This window comes from Schistosoma haematobium, chromosome 3, assembly GCF_000699445.3.
Source record: "Schistosoma haematobium chromosome 3, whole genome shotgun sequence".
In the NCBI taxonomy this organism is placed as follows: domain Eukaryota; kingdom Metazoa; phylum Platyhelminthes; class Trematoda; order Strigeidida; family Schistosomatidae; genus Schistosoma; species Schistosoma haematobium.
In genome coordinates this window covers 4,981,437-4,996,421 of record NC_067198.1, presented here as the reverse complement: position 1 = coordinate 4,996,421, position 14,985 = coordinate 4,981,437, and the positions used below count along the sequence as shown (strand labels likewise).

Here is a 14,985-nt window from a genome sequence, read left to right as displayed (position 1 = left end):
CAATATGAATGAATCACGATTCCATCCTGTTAACAGTTTTAATCCCTGTTTCAGTTTGGTCACCTGGGCAGTATTCCAGCCCACACACAAATCGAACGATTTATGTGGCGCATATCTATTTGGTGCCTCCTTGTATTAGGGAATGATGGTAAATCAGTTGATGAGGTTATGAATCTTCATCGACTGAGATGGTTGGGCCACGTGTTACGTATGCTTGAACACCGATTACCACGACGTGCAATGCTATCCGGTATTAGAGATGGTTGGAAGAAAGTTAGGGGCGGCCAAACCAAAATGTGGCATCAGTGCTTGAAGACACTAACTTCTAGTCTGAGCCATGTTGGTAGATGCAGACTACTTGGTTGGGGTCCGCGTGACTTTCGTAACCAATGGTTGGAGACTCTTGGTGACATGGCTCAGAATCGATCACAATGGCGTCGGTGTATACACTCTCTGTCTTCCCTTAAACTAAGAGATTAAAATCACTTCATATCTTTCTTTCTACGAACCAATTCTTTCTTCTTGTACTATATCTCTATATGCAATCCTTCTCTTATATATTACTACCTTTGACCTAACCACTGCTATGAATTCGGTGTTCATCTCGTTGTGCTGATGCGGTATGGCAACCTGGACCGATGCACATATGTGCCTGGTCCTACGTTGTAGCTGACTGACTGACTGACCTCCTTGTACCAATGTTTATGTGTTTAAATAAATAAATAAACAATTTTAATCACCAGATGGTGAGTTCAACGGCTGGCTGAAATATTCGAGTTCAAATAGCTCAGTAGTATATCTAACTATCATAAAAAAAAGTTGTCGCTTAAAGACGGGTTAATTAATTTTTACCGGATAAACAAATCATATTCATTAATGAGTGATTATGAATTAACAACTTGGTTACAAATAATTTTATAAAGTTCCAAAATCAATCGATGAAAAGTCTAACATAAATAACCAAATGACATAAACTCTATTATAATTTAAAAAACAAACATGATAACATAACTATGATATTAAAGTTATTTAATTGATCCTTTTATGTAGGATTATACATTCAAAAGTAGTATTAAAACCTTTATGATAGACGAAATTTATTTTCTATCAAATTTTCTATATTTAAGTCTTAATGACATCTATAGAACATGAGTGATGTATACCTTTGATCGGTTATAACCATCCCACTGAACTTTGAGTATTGAATATAATATAATACACAAAATGGTAAGTAGTAATTGAATTAGTATTCTTAGATATATCATCCATTTTATATTGACGCGACTCAATTAAATAAAAAGGGTAATGTTCAAAAGTCCCAATACTAACCGTTTTGAAAAGAAGTAAAGGGTATAATATATTTATTGTCCAGGTATGAATTCGTACTCGACTTTAAAAAACATCACTTATATATGAGGACTAATGCAAATACTCAGCTGTTAAAATCAAAATTTAAGAAGAGCATCACATTTCAGGTCTATAGGTTGAATTACAAACCCTTTATCATTGACCTGTTGTTCAGCAAGAATATGTTACAATCGGTATAAGTGAACCATGGAAAAGAAAGCAATACTGAGTAATTATCACGAAATGTTGAGTATCAGACAAAGTTCATGGAAGTCACAAGGTCAAAGCCCCTTCTGGCAATCAGACCAACAGTTAATATAGGTACACGGAAAGTCCATACAATATGGGGGATCTGGAGGATCAGTCAAATAGCTGTGGAAATGAGCAGATACAACATGGAGGCTTTCGGCATAAGTGAAACCAATTAGACTCAAGCTGGACAGAAAACATTAGATTCGGAAGAGAGGCTGTTGTACTCAAGTCATCAAGAATAAAATGCTTTGCACACACTGAGTTGCAGTGATGATGTACAAAGAATCAAGAAAAGCATCCATAAGATGAAAGTCTCATGTATCCAAAATCGTGAATGTATCCTCCAAAACAAAGTAGAGGACCACAATGAATTTTATCCAATGCTATGCCCCTACCAATGATAGTGATGAGGACAATAAAGATCAGTTTTATGAGAAGCTACAGTCGATCGTACAGAAGTGCTCAGGAAACGACCTGACAACCATGATGGAGGACCTAAACGCCAAAGTCGGAATGGACAACACAGGGTATGAAGATATCATGGGACGACATGGACTGGCAGAAAAGAACAAGAATGGCAAGAGATTTACAAACCTATGTATATTCAACAAAATAATTGTAAATAGCATTATATTCCCCCACAAACGTATAAACATACGTACATGGGTCTCACCGAATCACATTACACAGAACAAGATCGATCATATTCGGATCACAGAGTCAGATCCATGGAGGATGTGAGAACAAGTAGAAAAGCTGACATAGTTTCGGATTATCACCTAGTGCTTGACACGATGGAAATTGAAGCTTAAAGAGCACTGGACAACTGGAGAAACAGCAATACAAAAGTTTAAAACAGCCTTCGAGATACTGACAAACTGAGAGAATTCAAAGTACCACACAGCAACATGTTCCAAGCTTTACAAGATCTACTCAAATGACAGGAATCTACTATGGAGAACAACTGGACACATATCAAAGAAGCACTAACTTCAACGTGTTAGGAGGTCCTGGACCGCAAGAAGCGTCATCATGAGGAAAAGATCTCTATCGAAATCATGGGCCGAATTCAAAGAAAGAACAACAAGAAGACAGCAATAAACAAAAACTGAACAAGAACAATGAAAGTCAAGGTACAAGCTGAATACACAGAAACAAACGAACGAGTGAAGAACATTAGAGCCAACAAGCAGAAATAAGTGGAAGAGCTAGCAAAGACAGTGGAAAAAGCTTCAAGAGAAGGAAATATGAAACAATTATATGACACAATTAAGAAATTGGAAGGGAAATATAGTAAACCAGAGAGACTAGTCAACAACAAAGAAGACAACCCAATCACTGAAATTCAAAGACAGAGGAACACCTGGGTGTAACACTTCGTGGAGCTCTTAAATAGACCAGCCTCGTTGAATCCACCGGATATCGAAGCGGCACCTATAGACCTTCTTATAGATAACACACCACCAATGATCGAAGAAATCAGCAAGACCTGAAAATATACCAGTCGTAGCACTAAAGTCAGGCATAGACGTAACTTCATAGATAATCCACGTTCTATTTAGGGAGATTTGGGAGGAATAACGAGTGCCAACAAACTGGAAATAAGGATACCTTATCAAGATCATCATCATCATCAAAGAAAGGGGATCATCTGAGCACGTATGAGAACTAGAGAAGCACCACTTCACTATTAGTACAACAGGTTGTCACTGAACTGGATGAAAGATTTAGTAGAGGCCCAACTTTGAGATCAACAGGTTGGATCCCGTATAGATCGGTTGTATTCAAACCAAATTGTGATAATGAGAAAGCGTTTGACAGTGTGTATGGGAGAACCTTAGTAGACAATATGGTGTATCTGAGAAGATTATCGAAATCATCTGGGATTTATACGACAGACTATATTGAAAAGTTGAGCATGGAGGACAGCTCACAGATGGATTTCAAGTGGAGACCGGTGTTTGACAAGGCTGATTACTCTCACCCTTTATCTTCCTACTGGTGATCGACTGGTTTATGTAGATCTCCAAAACTCAGGAGGAGCATGGAATACAATGAACAGATTGGGTACAGCTAGACGATTTGGACTTTCCAGATGACCTAGCTATACACAGAAACAAATGCAGGTGAAGACAGCCAGTATGGCAGCAACGTCTGCATCAGTAGGCCTCAATATAGGCAAAGGAAAAAGTAAGATAATCAAATACGACACGGAGAACGCCAACCCAGTCACACTTTATCGAGAAACTCTAGGACAGGTGGATACTTTTACGTACCTGGATGCAGATGTAAAGGTAAGGATTGGTAAAACAAAGACAGCATTCCTACAATTGAAGAACATATGGGACTCAAAACAACTGTCAGCCAACATCGAAATCAGAATCATCAAAACGAACGTCAAGACAGTTCTACTGTGAGGAGCTGAAACTTGGACAACTGCTGTAACCATGATCTAAAATGTATTGGTATTTATAAACAGCTCTCTACGCAAGACATTCAATATTCGTTGGCGGGATACCATCAGCAAAAACCTACTTTGCGAGAGAACAAACCAACTACCAGACGAAGAGGAAATGAAGAAAATGTGCTAGACATGAGTAGGACATAGATTACGAAAATGATCAGATTGCATCACGAGGCAAGCACTGACTTGGAATCCTGAAGGGAAACGGAAAATTGAAAGGCCAAAGAACATACTGTGTCGGGAATAGGAAGCAGACGTCAGAAGAATGAATAGCAACTGGAAAGGATTGTCCAGGACAGAGTTGGATGGAGAATCCTGGTGGGCAGCCTATGCCCCTCCATGAGGGGTTATATGCATAAGTCAGTCGACTTTTTCTTTACAAACAGTCTAAACGAAGTTACACCAATTTGTTGTTTGAAAACTCAGTCTCATGAACTTATGATGAATTCCATTTAAAAAGCTTATTTTCACAGCTTTAATAATATTGCTTGTATGTTATTTAATCAATCATTACTGTAAAATCCTATGGTGTATTATTGAAGTGTTATACCTCCTCATTCTACTTACTTGTTTTACACTTTAGATGTGAACATATACAAAGCTTTTAGTTTAAACGGTTAGAGTGTTGGCGACAATGAGTTGTTGTCTGTCAATGTATAGAGCGAAACAATCAAAAAATATTACTTTCAATAACTACTAAGGATAATGATTAAAAAGTATTGAATTATCAAGAATCCAGCCGTTAACTGATAAGTTACGTGTTTGCGTCACTACATATGAAGCATGGCTCAGAGCTGAGTATATAAAAATGTTTATACTGATTTATCTATCTAAAAGGTCATTTATAGTCCCAATAATTCAATGATGACATCACAGAATATGAATCTAGGTAGCGTGAAATTAAATTCCGAAGGAAGCATTAATCTCATCTAGACTACAAGTAAGCCTTCTCAAACAATGTCGAATAACAGTTTCCTGAAAAATACCTCCAACTACCTAACATCAACCTATGCTTGGTAAATGACTTTATTAAAATGCTAAAAAAGCCTACCTATAGAGACATGGCGTGAAGTACCAAAAAAGAAGTAAATCAGAGCAGGAAAAAATGAGGTGTACAATCCATTGATTGGTTTTACTCCGGCCAAAACACCATATGCCATTCCTGTGATTTAAAAAGTTAGACTCAAACCAAAATACCAAACCTTGGGGTATATGGACTATTGAAAGTGTTAAGCCAGCAACCAGATCTGATAAAAATGATTGTAGGTTGTAAAAAGGAGCCAAAACAGAATAAAATGGGAAAACAAAGGATAGGAGGCTGGCGAGTTTCGAACAAGTGCATTTTTTCAAAATCTTATATGGCGAAAATGATTTTTGTACTTCTGACGATTTAGGATAGTGTTGTAGAAATTTGTCCATAGTATAAATTTCACGAGTTATGGAATATTTTCTTTCCAGTAGAGGATTATCAGCATCTTCATCACTAATTGACATCTAAAAAGCTTAAAGATAATGAGTGAATGAGATTACGAAAACTCAAAAAAACAATGGTTATATGTAAGAAAACTATTTATTGGTCTATCAAGAAAGGAAGTATGCCGAAAAAAGTAGGACTATGCCAACACTTTCGCATAGCCTTCATCTGAAACTACTTATTACAATCTCCAAATATTTACCTACAGCGATTCCAATGTAGCGATTTCCAAGTCCTTTTGAGAGTACATCAATGCATATAAATGATGGAAGCCACTTATGCGATGCAGCTTACTGAAATTCTGTGTGCCCTACAGTTTTAGTGGGTTTGTTAATTAGTGTTTAGAGTGCTCAGCTTTTAACCCACTTCAATTTGGAGAGTACAAGCTCTTGTCCCAAAACCGATCGCATATCCCTATAGTAAGACACGTCAGTTACACTGTTAAACTAGTAACTGACGGTTGGTCTTCTGTGAAGCACTCAAGAATTTCACCAAGTCATGAAGATCTAAACAAAATGATCACCCTTTATGCCTACATAATTTGAATCTACCCTTTAATGAAAAGAAGCTACGAATTCCAACCCAATAGTCCAGGGTTTTAGATGTATTATTAATTGAAACATCTCAGACGCGAAATATATGAATGAACTAACTATGGAAACTGCACAACAAAAAACAAATCCATAACTAAATTCCGAACTACAAACGCGCGAAAAAATATTTACGGACGAACATTTGGCTGCAACAATTTTAATACCCACCTACTTCAAATAAAAAGCATATATGTGAACATTACGATCACTTAACGCATTGTAAGACATTTGCACTTAATCACGGTATATAATAAAACGAAAATATGATCAATTTGAAAAACATTTGGCGTTTTTTCACCAAATTTTTCTAGTGTCTTATAAGTAAAACTCTTAAAAGACTTAAGCCAAAATAATTTGCTAAATTATTTAATTGGTCTTATATAACGTCTGCAATAACTTGAAATTAAACTGTGAGCACCAAATACGCATCTTACTTTTAAATGGAAATCTAGTAGTACGAGTTCAGACCTAACCAGCGAACCAAAAATAGGAACACTGAAAGATTAGGAACAAATAAGAATAGTTAATATGCCCAAGATGTAAGTTATAAGAATGTAAACTTCGGACTTAAGTCCATGATTCGGTATTAAAGATCAACGATGTGTAATGTGAGATGCCATTTACAACTTTTCACGAACTGAGTGTCATTTCCCCTATAGCCGATGAATGGAACTCTAGCATATTTTTATTAAAGTCTCACGGTTCTCAACATAACAAATTAATAAGATATTTTGAGCAAAAAACAGAGAGGGCAAAATTCTTAAAAGCGAGAAGACTTCAACGACTTTGTCGTGGCAAATCAAATAACAGCACATATCAGTCTAATGTAAGTTAAACATAAAGGTAATGAAAACAACGTAATCTCCTAACGTCGCAAAGTCGAGTATCACAAATGTGGCGATCAAGAATTATGATAAGTGTGTCAATGAAAAAATCACGAACTAACAAAAGCAAAGATACATATTCGGTTGTGCTAGATATAGTTTGAACAAACTGATTGACGGAAGATATTTATTAGCCTATATATCAAAAAATCGAATGAAATAACTTCAAAGAAAAAGTTCGAAAACATGGTGCCAAATACAAATAAAACGCGGATAATATTTTAGAAATTATCAAGCTAATAATAAATTTAATGATCAGTGTACACCAAATGACAGTTCTAATAGACTTCATGGGCATATAGAGCACATCTCAAATCAACGAACTCACCAAAAACACCACTTGAAATACCGCGAGATTTAAAGAATATTTATTGAAGTAACCAAACGCAGAGTTCATAGGTTCATATAATTCTGCACGAAATGGAAAACAATTTTACTCAAACAGTCTCCGTATCAAGCAGTGTATCGCCGATATCTTCATACATAGAAAATATGTATATTTAACAACAAAGAAAGAAATATTAGTATATTATTAACAAATATTGTCCTGAGATTCATCCTGGAATTCAACTAGGAAGTCATCTATACCACTTCATGTGACACTCAGCTTAGTAGCTGTTTAATAAACTGCCAAAAAGTGCTCAGGGTGTTCTTAGTTATTGAAAGCTCACCTCTCAGATACCTATGCTTTAGTTGGTACAGACCTGATTGTTGGATATCAAGAATTCTTGATCCAGTTTAACTTGGTACAATTCTAGAGAGTAATTACTTAATTTGCACGCGTAACCTAAATTATGACTCAGATGGACTGCTTGAAGTGTTGAAGGTAAGTCCGATGTTTTTCACCCAACTTTGAAGTCAATTCTGATGATCTTGAAATTTAAATTTAAATTTTCGGTCGTAAAACGTCTCCCACAAAGTTTCACGTCATCAGCGAAAAGCAATTAATCAGATGACATTTGGTGGTGGATGTCTTTTGTACAAATTAGAAGGAGAAAAGATTCTTGTTCATAATCACAAAGGACCGCACCAAAACATTATGTTGCCTTAAAAGTCGAAAAATTAATCTTTATCTTAAAATGTCGATTAGTGTTTAGATGAAAATGGATTATCTGATAACATGTAGTCGAGACTGACTTCTTCATTTGCCAGAACTTTTTTGCAGACACATCAGGAAAAAGTTGATATTGCTCGACTAATTCTCAGCATTCATGTTACATGTCCTACGTGTTTGGTTATGATCTCTTGGGTCAAAAATGGTACTAGTGTTGATTAAAGACGAAACAGATATTTTAGAAATGTACATTAGGTCAGGCGAATGTTAGTTTTGCTTAAGCACCGTCCAAGTCAATCTGGTCAAATGTGTCAGTAGACTAACCTTATTACATGCGACTTGCCGAATGTAGAACATCATTATCCTATTGTATTAGTGTGACTCATAACCTTTATTCATTCCGATAAAACACACAATACTGGTCGGTATGTTCGTGAGTTCTACCAAATGACTATTATTTCTTTAATTATTGTATAAATCAAAATATTTTGATGTTTAGAGACAAACAAAGTTTAAAGCCAAGTTGTCTTTGTTCAGACTACAGCTTTCACACAGACACTTACTCTCCAGTATCGCGTTTACAGCTCCATCAAAATATCCGTAGGACAAATTTAATCCTACCGAGAATACTCCTCATTCGTAACGTGCGTTAATGTAATAAAACCTAGTTAGTCCGAAAATCATATATGGACAGCTTTCATTTTATATGCATATAAAACAGGATTGTTTAAATCAGTTAATCTCTCTGACGGTATTTCATGAATGTTCATGATTTCTTCCTCTTTTTAATAGTCTTTTAGTGGCACATTCAAGTCAGCTGGCAGTCTTTAGCCAACGTTTGTTTATTGATTGCTGACTAAAAAGTACATCTGTAACTTTTGTATTTCCTGCCGTTCGAACACAGTCTAGACCATCTGCATCATAGTTAATAAACCGTAACGACTAACGGCTTCTGGTGTCAGGACACAGAGGGTCAAAATTTAAAACATAACACAACACATGGGTTGTTCTAGCGAGCAGACAGTCGTAATTATTCGTTCTTTTTGAGTAAGATGTAGCGCTCACCTTATTCCTCACACGTCTTTAGCTTATATTTGCCTGACTATAAAGATTGAGCCACGCCTTATCAAACCGAGTTGGGTTGTTTATATTCTTCGCCTCCAATTTCTTATTATCGGTCAAGCGCAACGAGTTTATAAAACTCATTCTCGTTTTTTGTATCTAATTCCATCTCAAATCAAGTCAGTAATTACATATGAGGGTAGCTGGTATATTTGGATTGTTAGCATCATCTTTTGGCTAAATGTGAGTTACATCAGTGGGCCATAAATAACTGAATATGTCTATAACTAGTACTTTTATTGGCGCTAGCCGGATAGCCATAAGGAAATGAGGAAGTTAACAACAGGAAACATTAACCTAGCTGCTGTTGAAACCGTTGTCACATGTAAACCACTAGTTTGGTTACGAAATGTGTTACAGACGATAAAGGAAGATCACGACGAGGTATAATCTTTGACAAATTACTCAGTTCAATCATAGAACTTGAGTGAGGATGACAGTAGCCTCATAAGCAATACTACTAAATTGGCTTCCGACAATGGGCAACAAATAGAATGTCCTGTTAGTTGCTACACCACTTAGATAGGAAAACCAACAAGTTAGAATGGGCTCCATTCCTGACACTTGTGATAAATTACTGCATTACTGTATTACTATTTTCATGAATCCAATCAATCAGTGAACTACCTTTATACTGGGACGATGAATTTTAACACAAGTTATAAAATACGATCGATATCGTTGCGACTTTATCACGTGATTTACCCGCCAACTGAAATACGAGTTATTCAAACTTAGTACTGTATTAACTCAATGACGATCGACCGGTATGAGCAGTTTAGCGTCCTTATTGATCCTTTGTTCGCCTATTCCGTCCACTTGAGTCCAGAACGCCAATAACAGCATCCACTATGTGAATCATTAATTTCAAACATATTTGGATTATTTACCGTCCAAACAGACCATATCACACTATAAAATAGAAGATTACATTTACACAAGACCAAGCCAAAAAGTGGCTGTGAACATGGGTGACGGTAATTAGTAAACTGAGTGCAATATGAGAGTACAAAATCGCATAATAACAATCTATAGGTCGAAATGAAGCTTATAATAAAGGGAACGTAGGTATATATAATCTAGTTACTGAGTAGTTATACAATAAGAATGTATATGATATCAGTCCATTATTAGATCCCAAAAGTAACCCGTAATTTAATCTTCACTAGGGTATAACAACTAGTGAGCTGCAGAAATCCAAGTCTGTCTTGCATCGTAATTTAAAAGTTGACATCCAATGAGAGGTAGTGAAAAACACCGATGGGCATTCCAGCACAACCTGAAAGCCTTCTTAAGCTAGACTTAATTGTGATTATGCTTATTCAGACAGCTAATCGTCTGCAACATTTCGGAATTACAAGTCCCAACATGCATAAGATGCCAATAACATTAAATATTTACCAACACAGACGTTTATATACATACATATGCAGAGCCCCACTTAGGTCCATGTCATGTCATTTTGTACAGAACCCAAGCTCTTAAGGTCTAATCAGACCTGTAAAATGTACGGACAGCATACCAGTTCTGTGATTTACCGTGCTTAGTAGGATTTGACAATGTAGGTCCTTTTAGTTGATTAAACTATGCAGTATGGGATACGGAGGATTGACTTCACGTATCCTCTCTTTCGCCTTTAAATAGGTTAGGATAACTCAACAGACATGACAGTTGAGCGTAAATGAAAAAGAACAAATCTACCCACTGGGAGCCCATTACAGGAGGAAGTAATGTCCGCATCTTCTGTTGATTTACTTAGGAAGCATCATACAGCAAACTAAACTTAATAGGGATGAACCAATAAAATGCCTCGGCCCTTAATAGACTGGCCTGAGAAACTACATATCATCGATATTAGCTGTATTAAACTCCAAAACGAATGACCTGTCTCATTATGTAGAATTGCACATTTGACCGCCTATTAAGACGAAGCGAGATCTACTAAATAATGTCTACCGAACACACCAATCTACACTTGAGACTGCACAGAAGGCTTCAGCGTAAATTTGAAAAGTAGACGGCCGTATGCTTCGGCACGTCGCCATGACTACAGCAGTAAATAACCCCGTCGTCTCAAGTTGACTTAAACATTCACCAATGATTCAGAACAAGTGAGTCTTACTGCAGCCTAACTATCTAGACTTCTGTGAGGTATCTGACTTTCATTTCATTCAACCTACCTCATACTCAACATAACTAGTCTCAAAGTTATACACCACGCCAATTCTGCATACAAATAGAAAATACTCACTAATCCTACCCTTTACCTTTGAAATACTTTTTCGAAATAACTGGTCACCTAGTCCTGTCGAGTCTAAGAAACTTCCGAACTGTTTTCGAGCAAACCAAGGGAGCAAGAAGTAGCAGCTTATGTTCTCTAAAGTCCTCCAAATACCACGTTTGTCTGCTGTTTATTACTGGTTGAATCTTATCATGCAAGATTTAATTTACCAATTGACCTCAGTGACTCGATATCGTCTAAACTGTTCGAAGTTAGGTAGCGAGACGCAGTATGGTTGAGACTTAGGGTACTTAGTAGCTACTACTACCTGATACCTTCAGCGAATCGATGCTTTGCTTGGGATGGCAAATTCAACCCCCAGAATAGTGTACGGACAACTCATTCTTCTCAAACTACGACGAAGACGTTGCCCATAGAGTTTCCCAGTTTCTCAAGTGATTGATATAAATTTGTGACAAAAACAATTCAAAACTAGTTACACTTCACACAAACCTCTCATGACTTATTCGATCTAATCGTTTCTATAAAACAGTTAAAACAACAGTGTTAGGAATAAAGTAATAATTTTCATATGTATATTTTGTTTCAAATAGGTTAAGGTGATGAAATATGATTTTGTGGGGATAAGAACATCACACTATAGTATCATTCTTCATATTCATCTTTTATTGACTTCTCACATTAAAAAAAAACATATCTGAGATGGTTACAGAACTAATTGCACAAATTTGAAGGATGTGTAGAAGAGTGATAGAGTAAAAAATCTTTAACGATTGACTCTCAACCAAACTGACCAATGTATGCGAGAGAAAACAACAACAACAAACAATGGAAGTCAGTATGCTGGATGGGCAATGACTATTTGTTGTTGTTGACTGTTGTGGCTAATTATTTTATCATTCTTTTAGTTGAGAGTGAGACGAAGGATGAATTATTGTATCTCCCGTCGGTGGTAGTGGTTGTTGTCTTGATTGATTTTTCACTCCTGATTGTGAAATATATGAGGAAGAGGAGGCGGCGGCAGCGGTGGAAGCTAAAGATGGGTCAAAAAATGATTGGAAATGTGGAGTGGTTCGCCAAATTTCTATTAAGTTTATTTTTCAGTAAACCGGAAGAATTATTCAGAAAAGGAAGGAGATAGAGAAAATAGTCAAAAGTACACCCAATTTTAAAATATTTCACATTTTTAATCACATCTTTATAATGTTAAAAGTTTATTGATAGACCTATAAATTAGTAAGATGCATCATAACATAAAGGTCGATAACCAACTAATCTTGAACGAAATAAAAATGTAATTCAAATTAGTGAAACCAGTCGCTGAAGCCAGTAGCAATCATAAGTGGCACGCATCATAATTAACTGATAAGCTGACAATTGTGATGCCCAATTAAATACACATTAACGATATTTTTCAATAATAACACACTTTTATTGTATCTTTAATTGAAATATGAACATATTCGTCTGCAAACATGTCTCTTATTTATTTTAATTACAATGTCAACTGAAATTCTAGTTACGGTACATATTCAAAATATCATATGTTTTAGTGACAAGTATCACATTACTTGAATTCCGCCTGGAGCCGCTTTAAGGCTACTGCCGGTCCTAAGCCTGAATAAAGGAGGAGGGTTGGGCATGTAGTCAGTGACACCATCCCGTAGAAAAATAACTCGCTAAAAAACGCTAACCAGAAATCAGATTATTTGAAATAGTCGACTTCCTTACATACTCATGAGACGAACCAATGAGATTTGAGAGAACTAGTGTAGAATTTTGGCGTGAGACTTATTTAACTATACGATATAGTAGCATTTCGGCATTAGACTTGTTGTCAATTCATAGTGAAATCCGTAAATTTAAATGTTTACACTAATCCACAACCCCCTTTTGATTCTAGATGAATATTTTCAAAATCATTTTGGCATGGCTCAAAAGTTATCCATAAATTATAGCCACACCTAGTCACTTTTCTTGTTGACAATAAGCAAAACATTTTGATTTTTAAGATATGATGACTGTTTTAAGAAAGTTTAAGACTTGACTGATTGTACATCTGAAAGTATTTCAAGTAAAAAAAGCGATCAACTACCTTCATCTTATATTTATGTTTTCAGGTGTTCATTAAACTATCAATTGGGGTTTTCGATCAGACAAATTACTAGCTCCTTGCCTTAAAGTTTACATGTGTTACTATCGCTATCAAGGTCAAAGGTTAACTCATTGATACACATATTGGTCCTTAGTTGAGATAATGAGTCTAGATCACCATGGAAAACCTCGAAGAACTAGACGGCCGTTTCGTCTTATTGTGGGACTCCTCAGCAGTGCGCATTATGCATTATAAAAAATACTTCTGTCATACAGGAAGAAAGTTAATGACGATATAGTATGAGTAAACGCTATTTGTATCCCCAGATAACTGACTGCATATAGCAAGTTACAGCATATTAATTTCCCTAGTAGCATAATGTCACTAAATACAAAGATTCTATCTTAAGGATTTAATTTCGTAGTTACAGTGAACTACAATTAAATATTACATTACTAAATTAGTAAGCGTAACGAGCATAGAAAATACTAGATTATTACAACTAAAAATCAATCAAATGAATTCATTTGACTGGTTAATACCAATTATCCATCATATTACACTGAAATAACTTGACAGACGAGAAGTTATTCATCTGTCTATTTAATTTTTGATGAGTGTAAGTCTTATTCCGCTCATTTATTGACAGTGATGCATGTAAGAATGTAACTTTTAATGGAGATTTCATTTCAATCCCTAACTTTAACTAAATTATATTGTTTAACTGGTATGTTAGGTATGTGCTGAATTGATGGGTTCACAACAGATAGAAGTGAATAACTTTATGTACTTAAAATGAAATCTCTAATGAAAATTACACTTTTACATGTAACACTCATTTATTAAACAGATATAAAACTGACAGAAGATACTCAGTAACGCATTATCATTAGTTGAACGCTTAAAAAAAAGACGGATAAACTTATATCTAATCATTAGTGCTAATTAACAAATTATCTTTAATTCTTATTCTTTAGAATAATAATGAAGAACTATACTGTAAAGATGATCTTCAGGGAACTAATTAGAAGTAAGAAAGAGCTTCTTACATTTTGAGTAGAATTTAAACAACAATGAAGGATAGATTATCGCTTCACATGTGTCTAATTACACACTGAGTGAACTTGGTATGATTCAAGGTATATTCAAAAAATATCTGTGTAGATAAAAATGATTAATCTACTTTAATTTCAACTCCTAACTCCAAAACCTTTAAGCCCATATAACTCGAGCTAATAATCTTAACACTGTTAATCTTAATACATGACCCTAATCTGTTTTCTATTATTATAATTAACAATTTATTGATCATATTGAAATCAATTGTTTATTTTTAATTGAATTACTTCTTAATATAAATTTGTATATGAATAAACACTAATTTCTTCTGATATGTCAATACATTCCTAAAAGTCGTCGAGATATTATCCTAACTTTTGTCGACTAATCTAACCATTA

The 14,985-nt window shown here is 35.5% G+C and overlaps 2 protein-coding genes across 5 annotated transcripts in view; both read right to left on the bottom strand.

The window, feature by feature from the left end:
* Nucleotides 1-7,376, bottom strand: part of MS3_00010566 (uncharacterized protein) — a 51,715-nt gene extending 44,339 nt beyond the window's left edge. The window contains exons 1-3 of the mRNA XM_051218942.1: nucleotides 7,343-7,376; nucleotides 5,266-5,565; nucleotides 5,115-5,225 (exon numbers count right to left, since the gene is read on the bottom strand). Of these exons, the coding sequence (XP_051068761.1) occupies nucleotides 5,115-5,225; nucleotides 5,266-5,557 (403 nt within the window). The 5' untranslated portion in view covers nucleotides 5,558-5,565; nucleotides 7,343-7,376. The remainder of the gene's footprint in view (nucleotides 1-5,114; nucleotides 5,226-5,265; nucleotides 5,566-7,342) is intronic.
* A 4,604-nt stretch (nucleotides 7,377-11,980) lies between these two features.
* Nucleotides 11,981-14,985, bottom strand: part of CNOT4_1 (CCR4-NOT transcription complex subunit 4) — a 31,677-nt gene continuing 28,672 nt past the window's right edge. For 2 of the 4 annotated variants that reach the window (XM_051218939.1, XM_051218938.1), the window contains exon 11: nucleotides 11,981-12,516. In XM_051218939.1, coding sequence (XP_051068757.1) covers nucleotides 12,329-12,516 — 188 coding nt within the window. In that variant the 3' untranslated portion in view covers nucleotides 11,981-12,328. The remainder of the gene's footprint in view (nucleotides 12,517-14,985) is intronic. The other 2 variants (XM_051218941.1, XM_051218940.1) reach the window with 1 other exon arrangement.